This window comes from Procambarus clarkii, unplaced genomic scaffold, assembly GCF_040958095.1.
Source record: "Procambarus clarkii isolate CNS0578487 unplaced genomic scaffold, FALCON_Pclarkii_2.0 HiC_scaffold_219, whole genome shotgun sequence".
In the NCBI taxonomy this organism is placed as follows: domain Eukaryota; kingdom Metazoa; phylum Arthropoda; class Malacostraca; order Decapoda; family Cambaridae; genus Procambarus; species Procambarus clarkii.
The window spans coordinates 38,732-62,675 of NW_027189252.1; the positions used below are offsets into that span (position 1 = coordinate 38,732).

General features: G+C 41.2%; 1 protein-coding gene across 1 annotated transcript; it reads right to left on the bottom strand.

The window, feature by feature from the left end:
- Positions 1 to 1,667: 1,667 nt before the first annotated feature.
- LOC138361174 (thiol S-methyltransferase TMT1B-like) lies at positions 1,668 to 23,504 on the bottom strand. The gene is made up of 5 exons (XM_069320612.1): positions 23,345 to 23,504; positions 22,738 to 22,898; positions 18,105 to 18,239; positions 4,627 to 4,745; positions 1,668 to 2,208 (listed from the first exon to the last, which is right to left on the bottom strand). Exons 1-5 carry the CDS (start codon positions 23,422 to 23,424, stop codon positions 1,948 to 1,950), a joined length of 756 nt encoding a protein of 251 aa, XP_069176713.1. The 5' UTR covers positions 23,425 to 23,504; the 3' UTR covers positions 1,668 to 1,947.
- Positions 23,505 to 23,944: the final 440 nt, after the last annotated feature.

Sequence of the window (23,944 nt, forward strand, 5' to 3'; positions counted from 1 at the left end):
AAAAATTACACCCAAAATAGGGTCTGCACCATTCATTAATGATGTTAGGTTGTTCAACATAGTACAACTGAATATGGTAATAATGGGACTAGGATGAACGATAATAGTTCAACTAGTCAATGTTAATATCCTACCCTGTTGTGGGTTGGCAATTATTAAATATTATACTGTGATCACTAGTGCAATATATATTAAATAATTCTCTATTTTGGAGAAATAATATACACAATTATTGATAATAGCCTCTTAATTAGCCTCTATGAAACTTCTAATATTATCTAGAAGTATTAAATATTATTAGTGACCTCGCGAAATAAACTCCACAAAATTCGTAGATAATCTCTCGCGAGATTTAACACCACGAAATCCGTGAACAATCTCGCGACACAGCCACTAATTTGGCTGGTTTCAATATTAGCGCTGACATTTCACAGAATAACATGCCACCAAATATCTGTGGGTGTGCATGAAACCGCTGACTAGGCTGATCTGAACTGAGCGGAGCTCGTGAACTCGTTCGAGGCAACGCCGCCGTCTTTGACTGCTGGCCTTTGTTTAAATCACACTGCACTAGTATATTTAATGAATCCACTGGTTAACTGGTTCATCCGGTACTAAGATGACCAAATGTGGGTTCAAAGGATCAAATAATCCGTCATCCGGTTCGAAGATGACCAAATAATGTGGGTACCGACCTGTGAGATTTATATTTATTTAATTTATATGAATTTATATTTACGTTAATTTATATACTTTGATAGCAATTTGTATAATGATAAGTGGACTGTATTTCTGCAATAATCTCATAATCTCACAAATCGATCCTCTACACATTAGGGGGGTTTATTAAATTTATATATATGCAGCCAATCAAACTACAGTATTAGACTACATACATTGAAGAGGTTCCTTATCTTATTTGTACAGCAGGCCTTAGTCCACCAGGTATAACCAGGATGTAGACACCACATTTTCCCTCTTTGAGGTAGCTTCCATCACCCTGGTAACTGATGCACAAAGCATGCTTCCTCGTCTTGACCTGTCAAAAGAGCGCTAGCTGTGAAGCCAGAATCCTAGTATATGACAGGTATATCAGAGAAAACACTGTACATGGAACAATGAAGACCTGGCTTAATTACCTTTAGTATGAGGCGATCTCGTGCTCTAACCGGATCACCCTACCCAATGACATTAATGATAGATAAATGGGTTTCGGTAGAACACTTAACTTGAATTTGTTGACAGCGTGTGATAATGGTACACCTTTGGTTTCCATAACACTTCGTCCAAGTAAAATTAACAGGAGCCGAATTGCTCCCTGCGCCTCTGGTCTCAGTATAAACAATGGCTGCCCCTCCCTCACCCCTGACGCCTGGCTTACATTGTCCAGATGACAGAAAGTGATAGAAGGGTCACATTTACTCTACTTTAATATTGATAATTAAGTTAATTTATATGAGATGTTTTTATGATGGTAAAGTCCAAAGACTAATGTATTTAAGAATAATTCCCACCATAATAGGTGGTGGTTTATAATAGTATGTGGTAATGATATTCCGTTTTCTATAGACGGTAATTCCACTACAAGTTACGTTTTCTACGGGTAACTTGTTATACAATACAGCAGCAATTATTATCTGTCTGTATGATATTATTATGTGGTGTCGGATTTTCCGACAATGATTTGTTTGGATGATAAAGTCAGTTCACTTTCCTGTAGACTTTACACAAAGGACCCGGCTCTGTCAAGTAGTTGGCGATTTGTTCGGGTAGGGCTGTAGATAAAAGATGCCAACAAACTGTTTAGAGATTACCTAAATTATGAAATTTTATTATTAGAAACATTTTGTGCAACTCTGGTTTGCTGTATATCAGATACTTTCCCCCTTGTTCTTCTCTATTTCTTTCCACTCGTAATTATTTTTTTTTGTCTACCTCATTCATTTATTATTTCTCTGCCACACCCTTGAGGCTTGGCTTAACCAGCTGGAAGACAAAGTTGTCAATCGGGCTGTGGAAGCGTAGGGCCTGCACTTTGGAGAAACCTGCTTGTTGGATGGCTTCTAGCATGTCTCTTGTTAAGTAACAACCATCAAAGATGAAAGGCCATATCCCCGTTGATGACAGAAAAACCTGAATTTTCTGTCTAGTGGAATGTCGTTCTGTATCAAATTCCTTGATGTGTTCGCAGAAGTAATACTTTCCTCCCTGGAAGTAGATACAATATTACAATTATTTTGCAGGAGGTATCTCAAGGCCAGTTAGCTATTTTCAGCATATTGATCTTCACACTTTCATTACAATTTATATTTTATAATACCCCGTACATTAGTCTTTAAACAATATAATACTTTGAAATTAGATTTTCTTCTTAACATTCTTTCTTGATTAACCAAGATAAAATTAAAGATTACATTATTTCGATATTATACAATCTCTGTATGATATTTGCAAATACTGTATTACAAATTATAAAATAAATATTGCAATATTTCGGAGCAATTGCATTCAACTGCACCCTAAGATAAGACTACTGCAGCGAAGACTCGTATATATATATATTAAATCTAACATTCACCTGAAACAGTACAGCACTCATGGCAGTGGCATGCCCCATGCCTTGTTGTTGTTGTTTTAGATTTAGCTTCTCAGAACGAAATATCCACGTAGCACTGGCTATAGTGAGCCCATGCTACATGGATATTTCGTTTATGATCCCCACGTACAAAATAATAACAGGAATCGATAAAATTGATAGGGAAGAATTCCTGAGACCTGGAACTTCAAGAGCAAGAGGTCTCAGATTTAAACTAACTAAACAAAGCTGCCGAAGAAATATAAGAAAATTCACTTTCGCAAACAGAGTGGTAGACGGTTGGAACAAGTTTGGTGAAAAGGTGATGGAGGCCAAAAATGTCAGTAGTTTCAAAGCATTATATGACAAAGAGTGCTGGGAAGACGGGGCACCACGAGTGTAGGTTTTATCCTGTAACTACACTTAGGTAATTACCTGTTGAAGCTGTCAGACAATATCATTTGGAGCTATCTGCACATACCTGTTCCTCAACCGACGATCTACCCACGCCTGTTAAAGCAGTGTCCATACCTGTTAAGCTGCTGTCTGCTCACTCCTGTTAGAGCTCTCTGCCCACAGCTGAAAAGTTGTTGTCCACTGTTGTATCTCTGCTGTCTGCTGTCGTCCAAATCGGCTATTTCCATGCTATAACTGATGTCCACAACTGTTGCTCTTTCTACACATTTTCTGCTGTCTGACCACAGCTGTTGAAGCTTTCTGCCCACACCAGTCAATGCCGTCCCCACATACATTGTGTTGAGAAGTGCCTTACACCTACCATGAGATGTTCCACACCTGCTAAATCTCAGTTGATGTACCTGGCTATGTATCCAGATGACACTGCAATCCCAGCTTGGTGTAGATTGCAGGATAGCCTCACCTGACTATCCCTCCACCGACAGCGGCTGGAGGGTCTTCTTGGCCACTGCCACTGGTTGCCAGAGCTGTGGTGGTACCTCTGTCAATCTTACGGGCTCACCATAGCCCGTGCTACATGGAAATTTTTGTTCCGAGTAGCTAAATTTTAAACAGCAAAACAGCATACCTCTGTCAACCAAGTCTGTGTACAACTGTTGCCTGCCGACTTTTGATGAAACTTCAAGATGTGTGATGACATAGCTGTACTAATGCTATGTACCCATACCTGCTGTTATTCTACCGTGCTGTCACCTACTTCTGCTGTACATGTGTCCCCTGTTAGGAGTGATGTGAAGACTCCTAATGGTTGACTGTCTTCTCGTCAACCCAACAGGTGTGACCACCGCCTTGCATAGAATGTTGCCTTCACCGGCTACATTTGCAACTTGACAGTGTGTCTATATATAACCACAAGACCTTAAGTACTTTAGGAAATACTCACCTATTTGTATTCACCTAACTATGCTTACGGGGGCTGAGCTTTGGCTCTTTGGTCCTGCCTCTCAACTGTCAATCAACCGGTGAACAGATTCTGGAGCCTATTGGGCTGTTATCATATCTACATTTAAAACTGTATATGGAGTCTGCCACCACCACATCACTGTCTAATGCATTCCATCTGTTAACTACTCTGACATTAAATAAAATCTTTCTAATGCCTCTGTGGGTCATTTGGGTACTAAGTTTCCACATGTGTCCCCTTGTTCGTACTCCACTCAGGTTATATAGTTTGTCTTTGTCCACCCTGTCAACTTTCTTAAGTAGGGAAGTTGACTTCCTAGAAGTTGAAAACTTCCTAGCGTCAAATAGACGCTATGGGTCCAACAGAACAATGGTGTACATACTCGACTCCTAATCTAGAATCCTAGGTTCCATACACGAGCGGGGTAGAAATGATATACATTTCTCATCAAGTGAAGCCTCTGTTCACCTAGCAGTAAATAGGTACCAGGAGTTAGGCAATTATTGTGCATTGCGCCCTGGCAAAGATCAATGGTTGACCCATGGGGACCTTGATAAGTGTAAGTACAGGCTTCCTGTCCCTGACACCATGAAATAATGCAGTACATTATCTGGATAGGTATTTATAATTTAATATAGATTAAGATAACTATTGAAGACATTTTACTCACTGGAGCTAGTACACGGAGGATCTGCTGTATGACCTTCTTGATGTTCTCAACTGAGCAGAGAACAAATGTGCTAACCACCACGTCAATGCTGTTGTCTGCAACCATGTCCATGTTCTCCGCTGTGGAAATTTTAAAGTGATTAAAATCTTCAATGTTTCATTAGAACTCTTCCAATGTGGTATTGTGGGAAAAACCTGCTGGGATTGATATAAGAGGAGACTACCAGGGACTTGTACTGAACTAAATTAAAAATTTACTGTCTGCAAATTAATTCAACTAAAATCTCTAGCTAGGGTTGTAAATCCTAGATCCTCTTTTCCTAATGACAGACTGTGGGCTGTAAGGGACAGGTGGGGTGAATGACTTAGTTGATAGAAGTTCCAATCCACCTGTAGACAGGGATCTCACATCAGCTTGTATTTTATACAAGGATAAGATTTGATAAATTCAGTTGTATGACTGAACACTGGCTCTGTTTAAATCAGAGATTTAAACATACATAGTCTAACCTAGTACCATAACTTAACAGCCAATATGTACTTATACTATAAACAACAAATTAAATTGTAAAAGTATAATAAATGACCTTAAATGTAGTCTTAATACTATCAAGTACTAGAAATTATATTCAATTAAATGAACTTATATGATAACTTAAAAATTAACTAAGCAAACAATTGATAACTTAATTTATATTCAAATATATATGCAGACATATTCAATTTATACAGTTAGCTTGACTGAATCTTTTCCAACAATATGGACACTTGTGAGGTTCTTACTTATTGAGGCTGAATACCTTTCTGACACAATGGACACTCATGAGGTTCAGTGCTTGGATAAGATTCAAAGCTACACTACAATTTTAATAAACGTACCGATATGTGAGGCTTAGCCTCGCTTTTTAACCAACAGACAGATTTATAGGATATTAAAGCTACACAAGCATACAATTGGCCAATCATACACCAAATAACCTTCAATATACTTCTCTGCCAGTCGGGGTGCCTGTCTGACAAGTTTGCCAGACTGATTAACTCTCTTGTCGAGTTTAGGCACGATATTTTGCTACAGCGTTGCTGTATGATGATCTGGTAGCGTTGCTACGTGATTATCCTGCAGTTGCAGAAGAATGATTCGAGATAAAAGTTTATGAATGAAGGTGGAGGAAACCGTGTCACTGATCTCCACTATACACTCTATTTTATGAATGTTCTAGGATTTTCCTTGTAGATATTGTCCAGGTACTCCCCCAGTTCTAGAGAGTATTCACTGGCGATAAAAATGTTAGATAAGGTGTCCTTGAGCTGGTAATGTTCGTTAAGGATCAGTCACTTGTTCACTCATTTGTAAACAAACGCGGAGTGCCCCTGGGCTTGTTGGTGGGCGCTTCACTCCCCCCATCGCCCTACCATGCTCTCTGAGCACGGTAGCCTTCTATCAATATTGATTGATTATTTTTACAGTCTAGACTTATGATTAAGATAAGATGTGATTATAATATAATAAGATATAAGATTTAAAGATTATAAGTAGTATTTGAAAGTACCACTGAATCTTATTAAGGATTCGATTTTTAATCCTACCGGATGTTGAATCAATGTTCCAATAGTTTTTTAATTAAGAAGTCCTTCTAGAAGCTTCTGGATCCTTGAGAGATCATGTACAAAGTCACGTAGGCATCAAAAGGGCCCCTGTTGCGTACGTGTTCATGGTGCCATTGTCATCCAGGATCAAGCTATATAATGATTTTGATACGATTTAGATATGATTTGATATGATTTAGATATGATATAGAAATTATACATTTCTTAGATGATTATTAGATATGGTGGGTAAAATTTTCCCACATCTTCCAGAGGGAGAGAACTGGCACAGAGTCCAATACTTAGGACAATAGTAACCATATGTATTTATTTACTCTCCATTGGATTGATAATACAAGTGCAAATTTTGCTTGCACTTTTGTGCTGCTGTCCGTTGTGGACGATTGTGTCTGTTAGGAGTCTGTGGGTCTTGTGGAGTTAGAGTGTCTTGAGGTCTCTCAGGATCTAACTGCAGCTGGCTCACTGATTCCATATGGATGAGTTTGTCCAATGTCTTCAGGGAAGTTGTTCCTTTAGACAGGATTTTGACTATTCTCAAAATCCCCTGACTATCTGGATGGACTGAGACAACTTTACCTAATGGCCAGTCAGCCCTAGGGCCATCACTGTCTACCAAGACAATATCGCCAGATTGGAGATTAGCTATATTATGTGGGACATTGGCCCCATAGTGATGTTCTCGTAGAGATGTAAGATATTCTTTTGTCCAAACATCATTCCATTTTTGGATTATGCTGGACAGATGCTTATACCCCTGAACCAACTCGCTCTGACCCACATACGAGGGATCTCTGATCTCATCATCCACTAGAGATGGTACTGGAGTCAGAAGTCTTCCATACATTAGGTGGGCAGGACTTAATGGATCATGTTGAGTAGGATCCTCAGACAAGTAAGTCAACGGCCGGTTATTCACCCTTGATTCTATTTCCGTGATTACTGTCTGGAGCTCTTGAAGATTGATTTTCTGACGGTGTAGAGATTTTCTCAAGGATCTTTTTACAGTTCCTATTAACCGTTCATAAAATCCTCCGTGCCATGGGGCTCTCGGAGGGATAAATTTCCATCTGCAATGACGCTGTTCCAGTGTGGAAGTAACTGCAGGATGGGAACAGATTTCCCGTAGACATGCTTCTCCAGCTACCAAGTTTGCTCCGTTATCTGAAATCATCAGCTTAGGGCATGATCGGCGTGCTGCGAATCTGCGGAAAGCTTGAATAAATGATTGAGCAGTCATATCGGGTGTTACCTCTAGATGTACTGCCCTGGTGGTAGCACAGGTGAACAGACAGATGTATGCCTTGATAGGTTGCTTATCTGCAGTCCCTGTTAGATATATTGCTCCTGTATAATCTACTCCTGTCGTTTCGAAAGGTTGTAGATGGACCACTCGTTCCTTTGGTAGGGGTGGTGGCCCTGGATAAGAGCAAGTTCTTGCATCGTACCTTCGGCATATCATGCAATTCTTCAAGATTGATTTGACTGACTGTCTTCCCTGAGGAATCCAGTACTGCTGTCTGATTTGTGTGAGTGTGTCTAACACTCCTCCATGTTTGATGATTTGTTGATGTGTATGCAACACAATCAACCTTGTGATCCAATGATTTTTTGGTAAAAGCCATGGATGCACGGTATCTAGATTGATATCTGCGTGTTTAAGTCTCCCTCCACAACGCAGAATGTTGTGATTTTCTTGGTCTATCCACAGACCGAGATTGTGTTTTAACTTATGTGGAAGATTTTCATAGTTATTCCCATAAGTTTCTCTCTGGGCTTGTCTTACCCAATAGATAAGTGCATCAGGAAAAGTGTATTTTATACCTTTTTTCCTGAGATAATGAAACACGTTCTGTGTTACATTGATTAATTTGATGAGCGAGGAGTAACGAGTACAATCCAAGACTGATATTTGAGCTTGCTGCCTGGTGGTAGTTACGGTTTGTGTCGTAATGACGTGTGGCTTTTGTTCAGGCCAACTACCATTCACTAACCATCGAGGCCCATGAAACCAAATATCTGCCTTTGCAAACTGTTTAAATGTCATACCTCTTGATAAGAGATCAGCTGGATTATCCTTTGTTGGTACATGCAACAATTGAAAGCCTGCGGAAATTTCTTTAATTTCCGAGACGCGATTTTTTACATATGGAGTTGGACAGTTGTCGTTTCGTACCCATTGTAAGACAGCTTCATTGTCAGACCATATGATGACATCTTTGATGTTCATGGTAGACAAGACTTGTTTGATATGTACTGCTAAGCGTGTTCCAGTTAGCATTGCTGTTAGTTCCATCTGAGGCAAAGTCCTCTTTTTTAATGGAGCGACTCTGGCCTTAGAGGTGATAAGATATGATTGATTAGAAGTCACTAAATAGGCACAAGCTCCAAAAGCTTTGGCTGACGAGTCTGCGAATACATGTAGTGATACTTCTTCATTTTCCTCGACTATGTGTCTCGGAAAGATTATCTTTTCAACTAAAGTTTGTTCTTGAGCCACTTCCATCCAAGCTTTTTGTAACTGGATTGGTAGTGGATCATCCCAACCAACCTTAGCTTTCCATGCTTGTTGCACCAATAAACGCCACTTGATAGTCAAAGGATTTAGTAGACCAAGTGGGTCGAATACTTTGCTAACTTGTGAAAGCAAATCCCTTTTTGTAGTGATGTTGTAATTTACTGGCACAGATTTGATCGATATTGTGTCCGAGATTAAATCCCAATCCATACCTAACACCTTTTGTGATTCTGGTACGTGATATTCAGGGTAATCTCTTGCTATTTGATTGTTCAATGTTGCATTATTAGAGGCCCAAGATTGTAGTGGCATGTTGGCACCTTGTAGCTCCTTGTTGGCCTCTTGATATAATTGTAACAGTTCAGTAGTACTGTTAACTGTCCCTTGAAAATTATCTACATATAGATTTTGACTGATTTCAGTCTTACAGGGACTTGATGATTTCTTCAGATGAGTATCTAGAGTTGCTTGCAATAGAAATGGACTGCTTGTCGCGCCGAAAAGAACTGAAGAGAATCTGAAAGTCACTACTGGACTATTGACATCTTCTGGGTTCTCTACCCATAGAAACTTAGTGAAGTCTCTATCTTCTTCCTGCAAGCCAACTCTTAGAAAGGCCTTACTTATATCTGCTGAATACGCATATTTGTTAAGTCTAAACTTCACCAGTATGTCATACAATTTCTGAGTTAGACTTGGACCTGTTTGCAAACAATCATTTAGACTGGTTCCTTGGGGTCCAGATTTAGAGCTACAATTAAAAACTATCCGTAAAGGAGTTGTTTTTGATTCTCTCATTACAGCCATGTGAGGTAAAAAATGGCCTGTTTGCGTATTGTCATGTTTCACGACTTCGATGAATTTATTCTTTAATTGTTGAGCAATAATCTCATGATAGAGTTTTAAATGCTCAGGCCTTTTTCTTAGCTTTGCTAGTTGCGATTTAAATTGACTATAAGCCATGTGATAATTGGTAGGTAAGGTTTTATGGTTGATTTTCCATGGTAGCCTTACCCAGTACTGTCCATCATAGTACTGTACAGTTTCTAAGTATTGATTATATGCACAGACATCATCAGGACTTGGTTGTTCAGGAATTATTCCTATGGCATCAAGTTCCCACAATTGAGGTACAGATTCCAATCCATCATCAATCATGTGGGGGATTTTAAGTGGTGACTGTTCTTTGCCTAGTCATGCCACTATTACAGTTTCTGTATGATGTGATTTTTCAGGAGTTGAAGGTTCAAGATCTAGTATAGGTCCTGTCATCAATATGCCTCCTGCTGATTTGAGTATATTCATACCCATAGATTCTTCTGATCCCAGGATGAATCGATGATAGTAGTCAGCTCCAATCAGGATTCCGATATCTCCTATGTAGTCAGAATCAAGCAGAGGATCTGCTAATTGTATTCCTTTTTCTTTTAGGAATTTAATAGTTGCTGTCAGACCAGTCACTTCCATTTCAGTAGGAATTTTATCAACTACTATGGCTTCTACTGTCCTTTGGGATGTACCTAGACAGACATTGAGTTTTACTACTGGAAAGGTTCTACGACCAGAATTAGTAAAAAACCCTGATATGGATGTAGATACTTGCTTTGAAGATTTAAGTTGTAAATCTTCTGCCATCTTTTTACTGATAAAGGTTTTCTGTGACCCTTGATCAAAAAAGCCTCTAGTTGGAATACAAATTCCTTGATTGCATAGTTCTAGCTGTGCAGTAGGCAATATGGCTGCTGTAACAATTTCTGTATCCAAGTCGTTGACATTGCTCATTACTGTACAGAATTGTACGGCTGTTGTGGTATTATCATCTTTGGGCTTTGCCTGAGATGCAGGTTGATTATTGGAAGTCTGTGATCTGGATTGAGTGTTAATATCACCACAGAGTGCTGTGTGATGTACACTTTTATGACAATATTGGCAGTTCTGCAATTGAGTGATACACTCACTAGTATCGTGCTTCCGTAGACAACGGATGCACCTGTTCAGAGATTTCAGTCGATCGATTCGACTGGCACGGCCTACATAAACTGTGCATTGATAAATGGTATGTGCTTCTTGACAGAATAAACATTTTGGGGCACTTGTAGCTCCTTTTGTCTTATCTGTCTTAGGAGCTTGGTTTCCTACAGTTCTGTTAACTGTGGGAGATATAGCATAAGAGCCAACATTATTCTGTTTCCACTTTGCAGAAGAGTTTTGTTGCCTTGATTTTTGACTGCCATTTTGGACATTTTTGCTTTTGTCCGTGGATTCACCTTTGGGGATTTTTTCTTGAGATCTAAGTTTTCCTCGGCTTCGTAATCTTTGTACGTAAGCTCGAAGTCCATCAAAGATTTGGCTTTGTGATAAGATGTTGTTACAAGTATGTAACACTTGTAGGTAAGCAATTACATGGAAGTAGGTTATACAAGCATGTAACACTTGTACTCCTCCAAGGATTTCCTTAAAGGATGAATTGTATCTGTAATAATGTGTATCTACATTATTCATGATGTGATGAAGCATTTTGCTTTTTCTTTTTTTTTCTCGGCTTTGCCTTTTCTATTAAGTAAGTCTCTTTGAGATGCTTGATTAACTTCAGATTTTCTGAGGCTGCTTTCACTCCAGTGAAAGCATGAGATTAGGTAATCAAGACTATATTCTTGGATTAAGATAGTTATCTTAGATGGATGATAATATTTGTATTGACATTGTCAATGTGTTGTTAGCCTTTCAGATTGTGATGTGAGATTAAGATTGGTCTTAATCCCCAATTGTAGACTATTGTAGCCAAGTGATGATGACATTTGTCTATCACCTGATTTAAATGGTCTGTAGGCTGTAGATTCAAGTGATTTTTTTAGACACTTTGTGTCCTTTTCTTTTCTGTTTCAGCTGCTGGTGGAATACTGTTAGTCATTTTGACCTTTTCCGAGTTTTGGAGATTCCGAGATTTTTCTCTTTTTTCTGATAAATATGTATGATGTTAATGTATTTTGATAAATGAGCTTTCCTGTCTACTTAGGTAATGATTCCAAAGATCGTCCTTCATTTCCTCCCTGGAATCTGGTTGTAGCAGGTGTTCATTATCAAAAGTACTGTAATAATTTGATTTGTGACCCGAATGCACGAATGCACCAAGTTGGTAAATCCTGTAATAATTTTTTAAAAATAGTAAATGGCACTATTTTTGCAAAGTTATTACAAAATCTGTTACCATAATAGTTAGATAAAATACAGTAGAATGTCTACTGGTTTTACCTGTAATATAGGGTATGATATAGTTGATTATGGTTAGATTGTAAAGAATGCTCTTACAGTGATGATACAGTAACACTTTTTTAAAGAATATTATGTAATGAGCAGCTCTGAAAATCAGTAGATTAGAGATAATGCTAGATAATACATTTAAATATGCATGTAATGTTACCACAATGAGGTAGGTAATGGTATTTTATGATTAAGATGCAGTGCAGTGTCTTTGACACTGATATACTTAAGTACTGTTGTTTCTTAACACAAAACAGTATCAGTTTGTTATGAATGCTTACTAGTTAATGGATATGGTGGCTTAAGCCACTGCAAACTATTTGTTTACTTAGATATATAGCTATGATAAATATTGGCTGATAGCTAGGTTAGGCCAGAATATGTAAGAATTATTCCAATGCAAAATCAAGAAGTTTCTTATGTATTTGGTATTGAAATATTCGGTAAACGAATGATCATAAATATCTAGGTACAAAAGACCATTATTATCCGGTTCGAAGGACCATTAATGTGGGAAAAACCTGCTGGGATTGATATAAGAGGAGACTACCAGGGACTTGTACTGAACTAAATTAAAAATTTACTGTCTGCAAATTAATTCAACTAAAATCTCTAGCTAGGGTTGTAAATCCTAGATCCTCTTTTCCTAATGACAGACTGTGGGCTGTAAGGGACAGGTGGGGTGAATGACTTAGTTGATAGAAGTTCCAATCCACCTGTAGACAGGGATCTCACATCAGCTTGTATTTTATACAAGGATAAGATTTGATAAATTCAGTTGTATGACTGAACACTGGCTCTGTTTAAATCAGAGATTTAAACATACATAGTCTAACCTAGTACCATAACTTAACAGCCAATATGTACTTATACTATAAACAACAAATTAAATTGTAAAAGTATAATAAATGACCTTAAATGTAGTCTTAATACTATCAAGTACTAGAAATTATATTCAATTAAATGAACTTATATGATAACTTAAAAATTAACTAAGCAAACAATTGATAACTTAATTTATATTCAAATATATATGCAGACATATTCAATTTATACAGTTAGCTTGACTGAATCTTTTCCAACAATATGGACACTTGTGAGGTTCTTACTTATTGAGGCTGAATACCTTTCTGACACAATGGACACTCATGAGGTTCAGTGCTTGGATAAGATTCAAAGCTACACTACAATTTTAATAAACGTACCGATATGTGAGGCTTAGCCTCGCTTTTTAACCAACAGACAGATTTATAGGATATTAAAGCTACACAAGCATACAATTGGCCAATCATACACCAAATAACCTTCAATATACTTCTCTGCCAGTCGGGGTGCCTGTCTGACAAGTTTGCCAGACTGATTAACTCTCTTGTCGAGTTTAGGCACGATATTTTGCTACAGCGTTGCTGTATGATGATCTGGTAGCGTTGCTACGTGATTATCCTGCAGTTGCAGAAGAATGATTCGAGATAAAAGTTTATGAATGAAGGTGGAGGAAACCGTGTCACTGATCTCCACTATACACTCTATTTTATGAATGTTCTAGGATTTTCCTTGTAGATATTGTCCAGGTACTCCCCCAGTTCTAGAGAGTATTCACTGGCGATAAAAATGTTAGATAAGGTGTCCTTGAGCTGGTAATGTTCGCTAAGGATCAGTCACTTGTTCACTCATTTGTAAACAAACGCGGAGTGCCCCTGGGCTTGTTGGTGGGCGCTTCACTCCCCCCATCGCCCTACCATGCTCTCTGAGCACGGTAGCCTTCTATCAATATTGATTGATTATTTTTACAGTCTAGACTTATGATTAAGATAAGATGTGATTATAATATAATAAGATATAAGATTTAAAGATTATAAGTAGTATTTGAAAGTACCACTGAATCTTATTAAGGATTCGATTTTTAATCCTACCGGATGTTGAATCAATGTTCCAATAGTTTTTTAATTAAGAAGTCCTTCTAGAAGCTTCTGGATCCTTGAGAGATCATGTACAAAGTCACGTAGGCATCAAAAGGGCCCCTGTTGCGTACGTGTTCATGGTGCCATTGTCATCCAGGATCAAGCTATATAATGATTTTGATACGATTTAGATATGATTTGATATGATTTAGATATGATATAGAAATTATACATTTCTTAGATGATTATTAGATATGGTGGGTAAAATTTTCCCACAGGTATATCACCCAACCACAAAGACTGGTTATACATTAAAATCTGTTGTAAAATTTGCATGACATCATCAGATATAGATTTTCCATGGAGGCCCTTTGATAGCTTTCTGGTGCTTATGCCCTGGTAACATTAAGGAGGTCTCGCAGGAGGTACGCACCAAGAGACGAAGTCGTAGAACCCAAAGGAACCTGGAAACAAACCCAGAGGAGAGCCGAACTCAAATCAAACTCGTACTGGGAAAGGGGATATGAAAACCCCGAACCCTGCAACAGCAAACCCTGCCCCCGAGGGCACTAAGGCCCAGGCAGGATTGAACAGCCCAAGCCGACTACCTCCTAGCCCCGGAGGCCTTAAACCCAGGGCTCTGGGCAAAGTCATCCTCCACCCTTGAAGAAAAAGCAGAGTCCAAGGGAAAGGCATCAAAGAATGGGGGTCTGCTAGGAAGACCCAGAAGCCTCGGCGGGTGGATCAGGCTCAAAGGCCTTTGTCTCCGCATCGAATGGGGCAGCCTCTGGAGGCCAAGTCTCATTCCCAAGTAAACCCTGCCCTAACTCCAAAACCCTTAGACATTTGGAGCCGGCAGCAGGGTTGTGGGGGGAAGGGGAGGAACAGTGCGAACCACACTCACTGGGAAAGGACTTGAGGGCGCGAACTGAACCAAGGTCAGTTGCCTACCCGTCATGGAGTGCGGGCCCTGGTGTGGCTGCTGAAGGGGCTTGAGTGACGTGCTTTGCTGAGGGGCCCCCAGGCTGTGTTGGCCTGCAGTATGGGGGTGCCTATGCCCCCTGTCGTTTGCCAGGACTCTATTGGCCTGGAATTTTCCAGCAACGCTTCCTACCAGGCGATGGGAATGGTGATTCTGGACATGTTACGTGTTCCTGTGGAGGCCGTGTGTGTGGTGTGCAGCCGCTTGCTGGGAGGCGGACGATTGTGAAGTTCAGCTCCTCGGTGGTTTACCGTGATCTCGTAAGATGGGTGAACTTTCTCTCTTCCTGACAATGGTGGATCAGTGACTTTCTACGATCTTTGTAGTACGACGACGTATGTGGTGGTGCATGGGACGCCCTTCGAGTTCCCTGAGGACCTTCTCTGTCGGTACTTTGCCTGTTTTGGGCGAGTTCTTCATGTGTGGATGAACGCCGTCCCCATGTAGGACCATGTGGGACCCGCACTCTCGCCATGCGCCTCGGGGATCATATACCGTCCTCCATCATGCTGCTGGGTTTCCCTCTACGTGTGTTTCATGTGGGCCAGCCCCGGACGTATTTCAGGTGTGGCCTCCTGGGCCACCAGGCTGCGGGGTGTGAGGCGTGCTGGGTCACCCGTTAACCTCTTCCGAGAGGAGGATTTTCCCCCCGTTGTCCGCCCCGGGTCCGTCTCCACATGCTGGGATGTGTGTTGATTCCCTGCCGTCTGCTGCCCTGGTGTCGGATCCCGCGGCTCGCCTGGATGTAGATGTGGGTGTTGACGTGGGGGTTGGTGAGGCCCCGCCCCCTCCGCCGGCTTCCCCGCCTCGGTTGTTCCTGCTACAGCTGCCACCACCCATCCTGCCTCAGCCGCCCCTGCCTGCTACATCCCTGGATACGGTGTCTCCTGTCACTCTGGCTGTCCGCGAGGAGCTGTCTCCTATGGTATGTGGTCCGGAGCCCCTGGTTGTGGAAGCTGCGGTTCTCAGGGGTTGTGCTTTAAAAGCGTGCTCGCCAAAGGGTTCTGTTGTGGTGCAGGAAGATGGGAGTGTTGATGGGAGTGATTGCTCGGACGACCGGCAGCTTGTCTTGAAGCGATCGAGACGGGCTTGGAGTGTCTCCCCTTCATGGTGTGCCTTGGGAGGAGGTGGAGGAGTATGGTGCTCCGGCGTCCCCCGCCGTAGGTGACGGGGCTCTGAGTTGCTTCCTGTGCCTCCTGCTGTTGGATCCCCGCAATGGGTGGGGGGGGGGGTTGCCCCTGATGATCGAGACCTCATCACGGTGCTGAGGAAGGATGTGTACCGGGGGCCTCGGCTCCTGTGCTCGGTGGCGGGGACAATGCTGCGCCTACGTCCCCTATGGTTCCTCCTCCTTTGTTGCCTAGATCTGGGGGGAGCCTTGTCACAGCTGCCAAAGACATGATCTGTGAGGGTCAGGTGTTGGGACTTTCTCAGGATTCCCGGGTGCTTCCGATCCCATGGTGCTCTTCCACTATCTGGGTGCAGCGGCAGAGTAAGTTTATTTATGGGGTGCCAGATATATATGCCTCGGCCATGGGCGCCGCCTAGTGGCCAGGTACCCGATGACATGCTGATTTGAGAAGCATACTGCTTACACTTTCTGGCACGGGAGTTCCAGGAAAAATATACGTAGACGTCATAAACACAAGCGTTATCACGCTTGTGTTTCATGCTTGTGTATCACGCGTTATCACGCTATCACAAACACGTTATCTCAAGATAAAAACATACTGCCCTAAGGAGTGGCAAGTCTCCCAGCTCTAATGTCCACCTCTGTTTTTGTCGCTGCTCCTCTATCTACAGCTCATCGCGACCAGCACTTTTGAAACTTACCATTTTCAACATACGTGTGTCTCTTAACATCTGTACTGGTGCAGTAATCGCGAGGACAAACCCTTCATGCAAACTGCACCTACTATCAACAAAAAGAAGAACCAAGGTCAAAACAACTAATGCCCCCAAGTATGGGTCCCTAAAACCAAAACTGGGCAGCCCCAGTGTATTCAAGCGGGCGACCAACCTAGTGCATTGCAACAACAAAAACCTACCATGCAACGTGACAACCCCGCTTCACCCCTAAGAATTTCTGAGGAAGAATGGGTAAAGTGGAGAACGAATGGGGAACAAGTCTCGCACAACTCCGAGTCGAAGGTGTCACTGACTCAACAAACAGCATGACAGAGGCAAAACAGATGATCGTCACCCTGAGACAAGGGCAACGAACAACCTTCATTCTCACACACAGCGAGAGGGGACTCTGAAGACATATCCATATTAACACTGAGCCCCCAAGGGGTTTACCAGGACCCGCAGGGGGGGGGGGTGTGTCCCCATGAGAAGTCCAGGCACTGGTTCTGCAAAAGCCGGTTGATCCCCCATCTATTACTGGGCAAACTAACCCCCTGTGACCTCCCCCCTCGATGGGGAGGGGGTGAATGAGCACCGTGTCGGTTTGATGACGTTTTGCTTGTTGCATTGTTTTTCTTCGGGAGAGTTCTTTGGCTCTGTTCGGCTTTGGGATGCAATATTCTACCAGTTGGGGTTTGTTTTGGGATGCTTACCTTATTGGGTGCCTTACCCCCGTCGATGGCAGACGTGAATATACTCTCAAAGAGTGGAGTTTTCATAGGCTGTTGCTCCCTGCGCCTCTCTCTGAGGAAGCCAGGTTTTGGCTCATGGTTCCCGGTAGGCAAGAACTCCATGTGATTAATGCCCCAGACTAATATAGCATATATCAGTCCAATAGCAAACAAACACAGAAACCTAGTTATATGCACCTGGCTCGGCTCCAATAACACTATATTACTGTACTGGCGAGTGTTTATCCATGCCTTGCCTACAGTATCTGCGAATTTTGCACTCAAAGACTACCTCATATAGAATTAGAGTACTGAACACATCAGTAATTAAAACATCAATAAACTCCAACTATAGACAGCATGCAGCACCTTTGTTTAAATCCTTCAACATGTTAAATATAAAAAGCTAAAAATATATAAAAATATATATATATAAAAACACGTTATCATGTATACGTTTCACATAGTATATAACCTGGCATTTTTGTAGCAGAGTCAGAGCATATTAGTTTAAGGACTCGTGAGGTTTGAAAATGTATAGCACAAAGAAAAATTTAACAGAGACGGAAACACTTTTTTTTTTAGTGCAAGTAAATTCAATGCACACAAAGCATTATACAAGACTAGATTTACCAGTGGAGACAATGATTTCTTCAGAGTGTATGTTGGGGAACTTTTTCCTGTTGTTGTCATAGTAGGCCTTGAAGTGTGGGTTGGGGTCCACCACAGTCAGACGAGCCCCCTCAGGATAGTAAGCAAAGTTCGTCCCTGGCAATTACAAATCACATTAGCTATGAATGTTTACAATACAGTATCGATAAGCAGAAACATTTAATAAATTAGCAAATTGTTGAAATGTAAAGAAATTGTAATGAATGTAATGTAAATTAGTGATACAGAACTATGAATGTAAGTGAATGTGAATTAGTGATACAGAACTCTGAATGTAAATGAATGGGAATTAGTGATACAGAACTCTGAATGTAAATGAATGGGAATTAGTGATGCAGAACTCTGAATTAAAAACACTGTAATAGTGAACGTAAATAAAACTGACATAAAACATAAGAATACAAAAATACGTACAAGGTATATTTATGCAAGGAGAGGTTCTGAAACTAACACCGAACACTTTGGTTGAGAGACTATGCCACATCTTCAAAGGACATTAATTGCGTGAAAAGCAATTGTGTGTTTACCAACATGGTTCCCAATACTGTATAGAGCAGCTTGGTTATAAATATTACTTCTATCATCAACAGATGGCATTGAAGGCCAAATGAGCTACTGAAAAATATTTTTTGGTCCCCATAAAAGGGTAGTGGATGATAGTACATTTATTTGGAAAAAAAGAATGCAAACTTTATAAATATTGCTTTGCCACTCATAATAAGTTACTTTGGTTTATTCCAGAGTTCTATAAGCTATATATGAGTATCTGGTTAATTTGAATCCAGCTATTATTGTTTGGCCAGTAGTTTATGCATTGCATGACCCCACTCATTGTCTGGTCTGTTATAACTCTTTGGATAAATATATTTTCTTTATCCTTTACATCTCAAAACACTGTGAAACATCTTAATTTAATAAATTTGTATTTATTAATATACTTACAGTATATAAAACCTTTATACCTTTGTTGATGACAACATCCCCCCAATATGGGTTTCTGTTGTCATGGACAGGAAGCCTGGTAGGCCTAAGGTGGTGCCGTAAGGAAAGCGATTTGCCTTCCCCATAAAGCAAGTTAGAATAGTCAACTAACTCATAATTTACTGCTAGGTGAACACCACCAACAGGTATAAAGAGAGGTTTCACTCTGCCCATGAATAAAACTCCAGATCAATTGGCTCTTGACCAACTAGGCTGTTTCATTAAAATTTAAAAATATTTGGTGCTGTTTAGAGAGGTAAGATAGTGCTAATCAGCCCACTTAAATAAATAAATGTTTATTCAGGTAAGGTACATACATACAAGAGATTTTTAAAAATTGAAAGATTTATAGATAGAGCTAGTACATACAATGCCTAAAGCCACTATTACGCAAAGCGTTTCGGGGCAGGAAAAACATTAATGACTAAAACTTAATACTAATTAAGTATAAAGAATAAAATGTGTTGAGAACAAATAAAAATAAAGATAAAAAAGGGGGGAACATGGCTGAAAAAGCAGCACAAATACAATTTGGTCGACAAACAGCGTTGTTTAAAAAAACATACATGGGTTGACAATAGATGGGTAAAGTAGGTTACAGGGAATTTATTAGGTAGTGCTTCGTTTTTATCTTAAACTGGTTGAGAGAGGTACAGTCTTTAACATGGTTGGGAAGGTCATTCCACATTCTGGGTCCCTTAATTTGTAGAGCATTTCTAGTTTGATTAAGTCGTACTCTTGGAATATAAAAACTGTATTTGTTTCTGGTGTGATGCTCATGGGTTCTGTTACAACCTTCAATGAAGCTTTTGAGGTCAGGCTTGGCATTACAGTTCAGTGTTTTATATATGTATAATACACATGAGAGAATGTGCAGTGACTTAATATCTAACATATTCAGAGATTTGAGCAGGGGTACCGAGTGATGTCTGGGGCCAGAGTTGGATATTGTCATAATAGCAGCTTTGTGTTGAGTAATTAGAGGACGTAAATGATTTTGGGTAGTAGAACCCCAAGCACAAATACCATAGTTGAGATATGGATAGATGAGGGAGTAATAGAGAGTCACCAGGGCAGGGCGGGGTACATAATATCTGATCTTAGAAAGAATACCAACTTCTTTTGCTGTGCTGAATGAACCATGAGACTGAGCCCGATTAACCCTTAAACTGCTAAGTCATTTAAGTTGTACATCCAGGTATATATAAGAAAAATATTGACAATCCTTAATGATCAATCACATGTAGAAATCTGAGCAGAGGAGGAAATTGCAGAACCTGTAGTGAATGAAGCAGTGTAAGGGTTTAGCAAGCCTGGAAGGCACAGCTACTTCAACAAAATTGTGTAAATCTGCCACATGTGCCTTATGAACAGGACAACCTTTGTACTTCACATTCTTATTACTATTTTATGGAAATCAACAGTTTTTCTCAGGTGCTGGTAATTGTCACACTTTTAATTTAAGGGCATGACCAGTTCCTCAGGCATAGCTTCTAAAATACTGTACCTTTCAATATAATAACTATAACTGTACAAGGAAAATGGGACCATCAGAAGTTCCACTACATATTCTCAATTATTTTATGGGTATAGCAGTGCAGTCTGACTTTGGGATGGTCAGATTATGTAGCACAATTTGGGGAGGGAGGATGTAGGGGGTGAGCTTGTACAGCCTTGCTGTGGGAGGTGAGCTTGTACAGTCTGGCTGTGGGAGGTGAGGTTATACAGCCTTGCTGTGGGAGGTGAGGTTATACAGCCTTGCTGTGGGAGGTGAGCTTGTACAGTCTGGCTGTGGGAGGTGAGCTTGTACAGTCTGGCTGTGGGAGGTGAGCTTGTACAGTCTGGCTGTGGGAGGTGAGGTTATACAGCCTTGCTGTGGGAGGTGAGCTTGTACAGTCTGGCTGTGGGAGGTGAGCTTGTACAGTCTGGCTGTGGGAGGTGAGCTTGTACAGTCTGGCTGTGGGAGGTGAGGTTATACAGTCTGGCTGTGGGAGGTGAGCTTGTACAGTCTGGCTGTGGGAGGTGAGCTTATACAGCCTTGCTGTTGGAGGTGAGCTTGTACAGTCTGGCTGTGGGAGGTGAGGTTATACAGTCTGGCTGTGGGAGGTGAGGTTATACAGTCTGGCTGTGGGAGGTGAGGTTATACAGTCTGGCTGTGGGAGGTGAGGTTATACAGTCTGGCTGTGGGAGGTGAGGCTATACAGTCTGGCTGTGGGAGGTGAGGTTATACAGTCTGGCTGTGGGAGGTGAGCTTGTACAGTCTGGCTGTGGGAGGTGAGGTTATACAGTCTGGCTGTGGGAGGTGAGGTTATACAGTCTGGCTGTGGGAGGTGAGGTTATACAGTCTGGCTGTGGGAGGTGAGGTTATACAGTCTGGCTGTGGGAGGTGAGGTTATACAGTCTGGCTGTGGGAGGTGAGGTTATACAGTCTGGCTGTGGGAGGTGAGGTTATACAGTCTGGCTGTGGGAGGTGAGCTTGTACAGTCTGGCTGTGGGAGGTGAGTTTGTACAGTCTGGCTGTGGGAGGTGAGTTTGTACAGTCTGGCTGTGGGAGGTGAGTTTGTACAGCCTTGCTGTGGGAGGTGAGTTTGTACAGTCTGGCTGTGGGAGGTGAGTTTGTACAGTCTGGCTGTGGGAGGTGAGTTTGTACAGTCTGGCTGTGGGAGGTGAGTTTGTACAGCCTTGCTGTGGGAGGTGAGTTTGCCACACTGCAGAAATGCAGAATAGAGCCAGTGAAGAGCAGGAGTGCCATAGGCACAAACAGATCACTAAGAACATCAGAGGTCCACGGTTGTTCAATATATCCTCCCAGCAAATACAAGAAGTATTACCGGAACAAAAGTGGGAAGTCTTCAAGAATAAACTGGACAAGAAGTGCCAGGTGATAATGAATATGTGTCTCCAAGGAACAGCCTGTTGGACCAAGCTCTGACCTGTCAAGCTTGGCCCCGGGCCGAGCAGGACAGGACCGGGCTTGGGAAGTAGAACCGCCAGACTCTTTCCAGGTATAAATGTGGCAACAATGCAACAATGAAGGTGTTGGCAGGGAATGTGGCAACAATGAAGGTGATGATAAGTGAGTGACAACACAGGTGATGACAATGGGTGTAGCAACAACAATGGTGATAATGATTAGTGTAGGCAAGAATGAAAGTGATGATACTGAGTATGGCAATAATGAAGGGGATGAGTGTGGCAACAATGAAGGGGATGAGTGTGGCAATAATCAACGTGTTTCCAAGACCTTCCCAACGTCAGAAAATATAAATTCCCCAAACAGTCACCAATGTTAATTCCCAACGGGAAAAAAACAGAAGGTGAACTTCCGTTGATTCATTGTTCCATCAACGTCATATCCCCCGGGGGAAAGGCCCGAGCTTCATTGCACCATCACATGCAATCGTCGAGGAAGCTTCACCAACCAAAATCAGCCTCACAATTATGCCTGAAAACAAATCAGCAAAAAAAAAAAAACTAGGCTTACCAGAAGGCTTCGATTGTATCTTAAATTGTATCTTTTGGTTTCGATTGTATCTTTTGTATCTAAAAGGGTACAAAAATAAGATAAAAATAGACTTGCAGCCGTCAATAGAGGCCGGGTGTTTGTGCTCACCTGTACCGACGCCAATTTCGAGGATCTTGATAGCATTATGCTTCCTGAGCTCTGGGTCGTGGGACACCACCGTGCTCAGCTTAGAGAACACGTCCTTCTTCATTTCTTCCACCTTTGCGTGCGAGTGCTGGGTGAAGTAGTTCATGAACGATGCGAAGTACCTGCGGACGACCAGAAGTGGTGGGTGGCGGTACTGCTGCCGGGAGGAGGAGGCACACACAGAAAGATGGGAAGTAAGGAGAGAAGAACTCAAGAGAGGAGAGGAGAAACAAAGAGTCTGGAAGGTGGTGGGGAGAGAGAGAGAGAGAACGCGAAATTGAGATATAGATAGAGAGGGGAAAGGGAGGGAGGGAGGTAGACATTAGCTCAGACATTGACACAAACAAGCAGGGTGGGTCGAGCATTCCTAGCCTCATTACCCACATGTACCTGCACTTAATCCTTGGTTAGAATAACCCTGTTAGACTAACACCTCCGGCAGGACTTCTGGGCCCGAAACAGCTGCTTTGTATCTCATGTATTGGCACAATTATGTGGTTTCATCTTCACCCAAATTTATATTCAGAACGAGATCAAGAACATCACATCCTTGTCAAGGTAAACTAACCTATGTCTTAAGTCGGGCCAAAATTTCTTGAGCACCCAGATCACCACCACAACACATAAAGCAGTCACTAAATAACTCATTATTCACGTTTTCTTTTGGACTTTTAAGTCCTCCACTTAAATGAAATTAGGACGTGAGATGTCACGTAAATTTATCTGTCGGTTAAGGGGGCATATCATTCTAAATCGTTATAAATTAAAAGTTGTTCAATTTGCTTATAATTTTTTTATGAAATGGTTATAGAAAGGGCTGCAACTGGTCCAAGTTTCACCATCACACCCTAAACAGAAAAGGAGAAAAAAAATACACAACGTATTATGCAACGAATGTTCAACATTCTCAAATAATCTCAGGGAACACATGTGTCAACTAAAATGTCTACTATGTGCTGTAGAAGCACAAACTCTTGTAATAATTGTAATATGTATGTGCAATATATTTATATTTAAATTTTTTTTTTTTCTTTTTTTTTTGGCCAATATTTTTTTCTCGTTTGTTATCAAGGGATTTGCATGAAACTTACACACCTTGCTCAATGAATGCCTATCTGCAAGGGTGCCAATTATGAACGAAATCTGTCAAAGTCAAGCTCAGCTACAG

Bases quoted from the DNA above. Each gene is read 5' to 3' on its own strand.
- LOC138361174 (XM_069320612.1), bottom strand. From the start codon at position 23,424: ATGAGTTATTTAGTGACTGCTTTATGTGTTGTGGTGGTGATCTGGGTG. The intron at 22,899-23,344 runs GTTAGTTTACCT...GGTCGTCCGCAG, and splicing joins TGGCCCGACTTAAGACATAG to GTACTTCGCATCGTTCATGA. The intron at 4,746-18,104 runs GTAAATCTAGTC...AAATTTCCACAG, and splicing joins AGAAATCATTGTCTCCACTG to CGGAGAACATGGACATGGTT.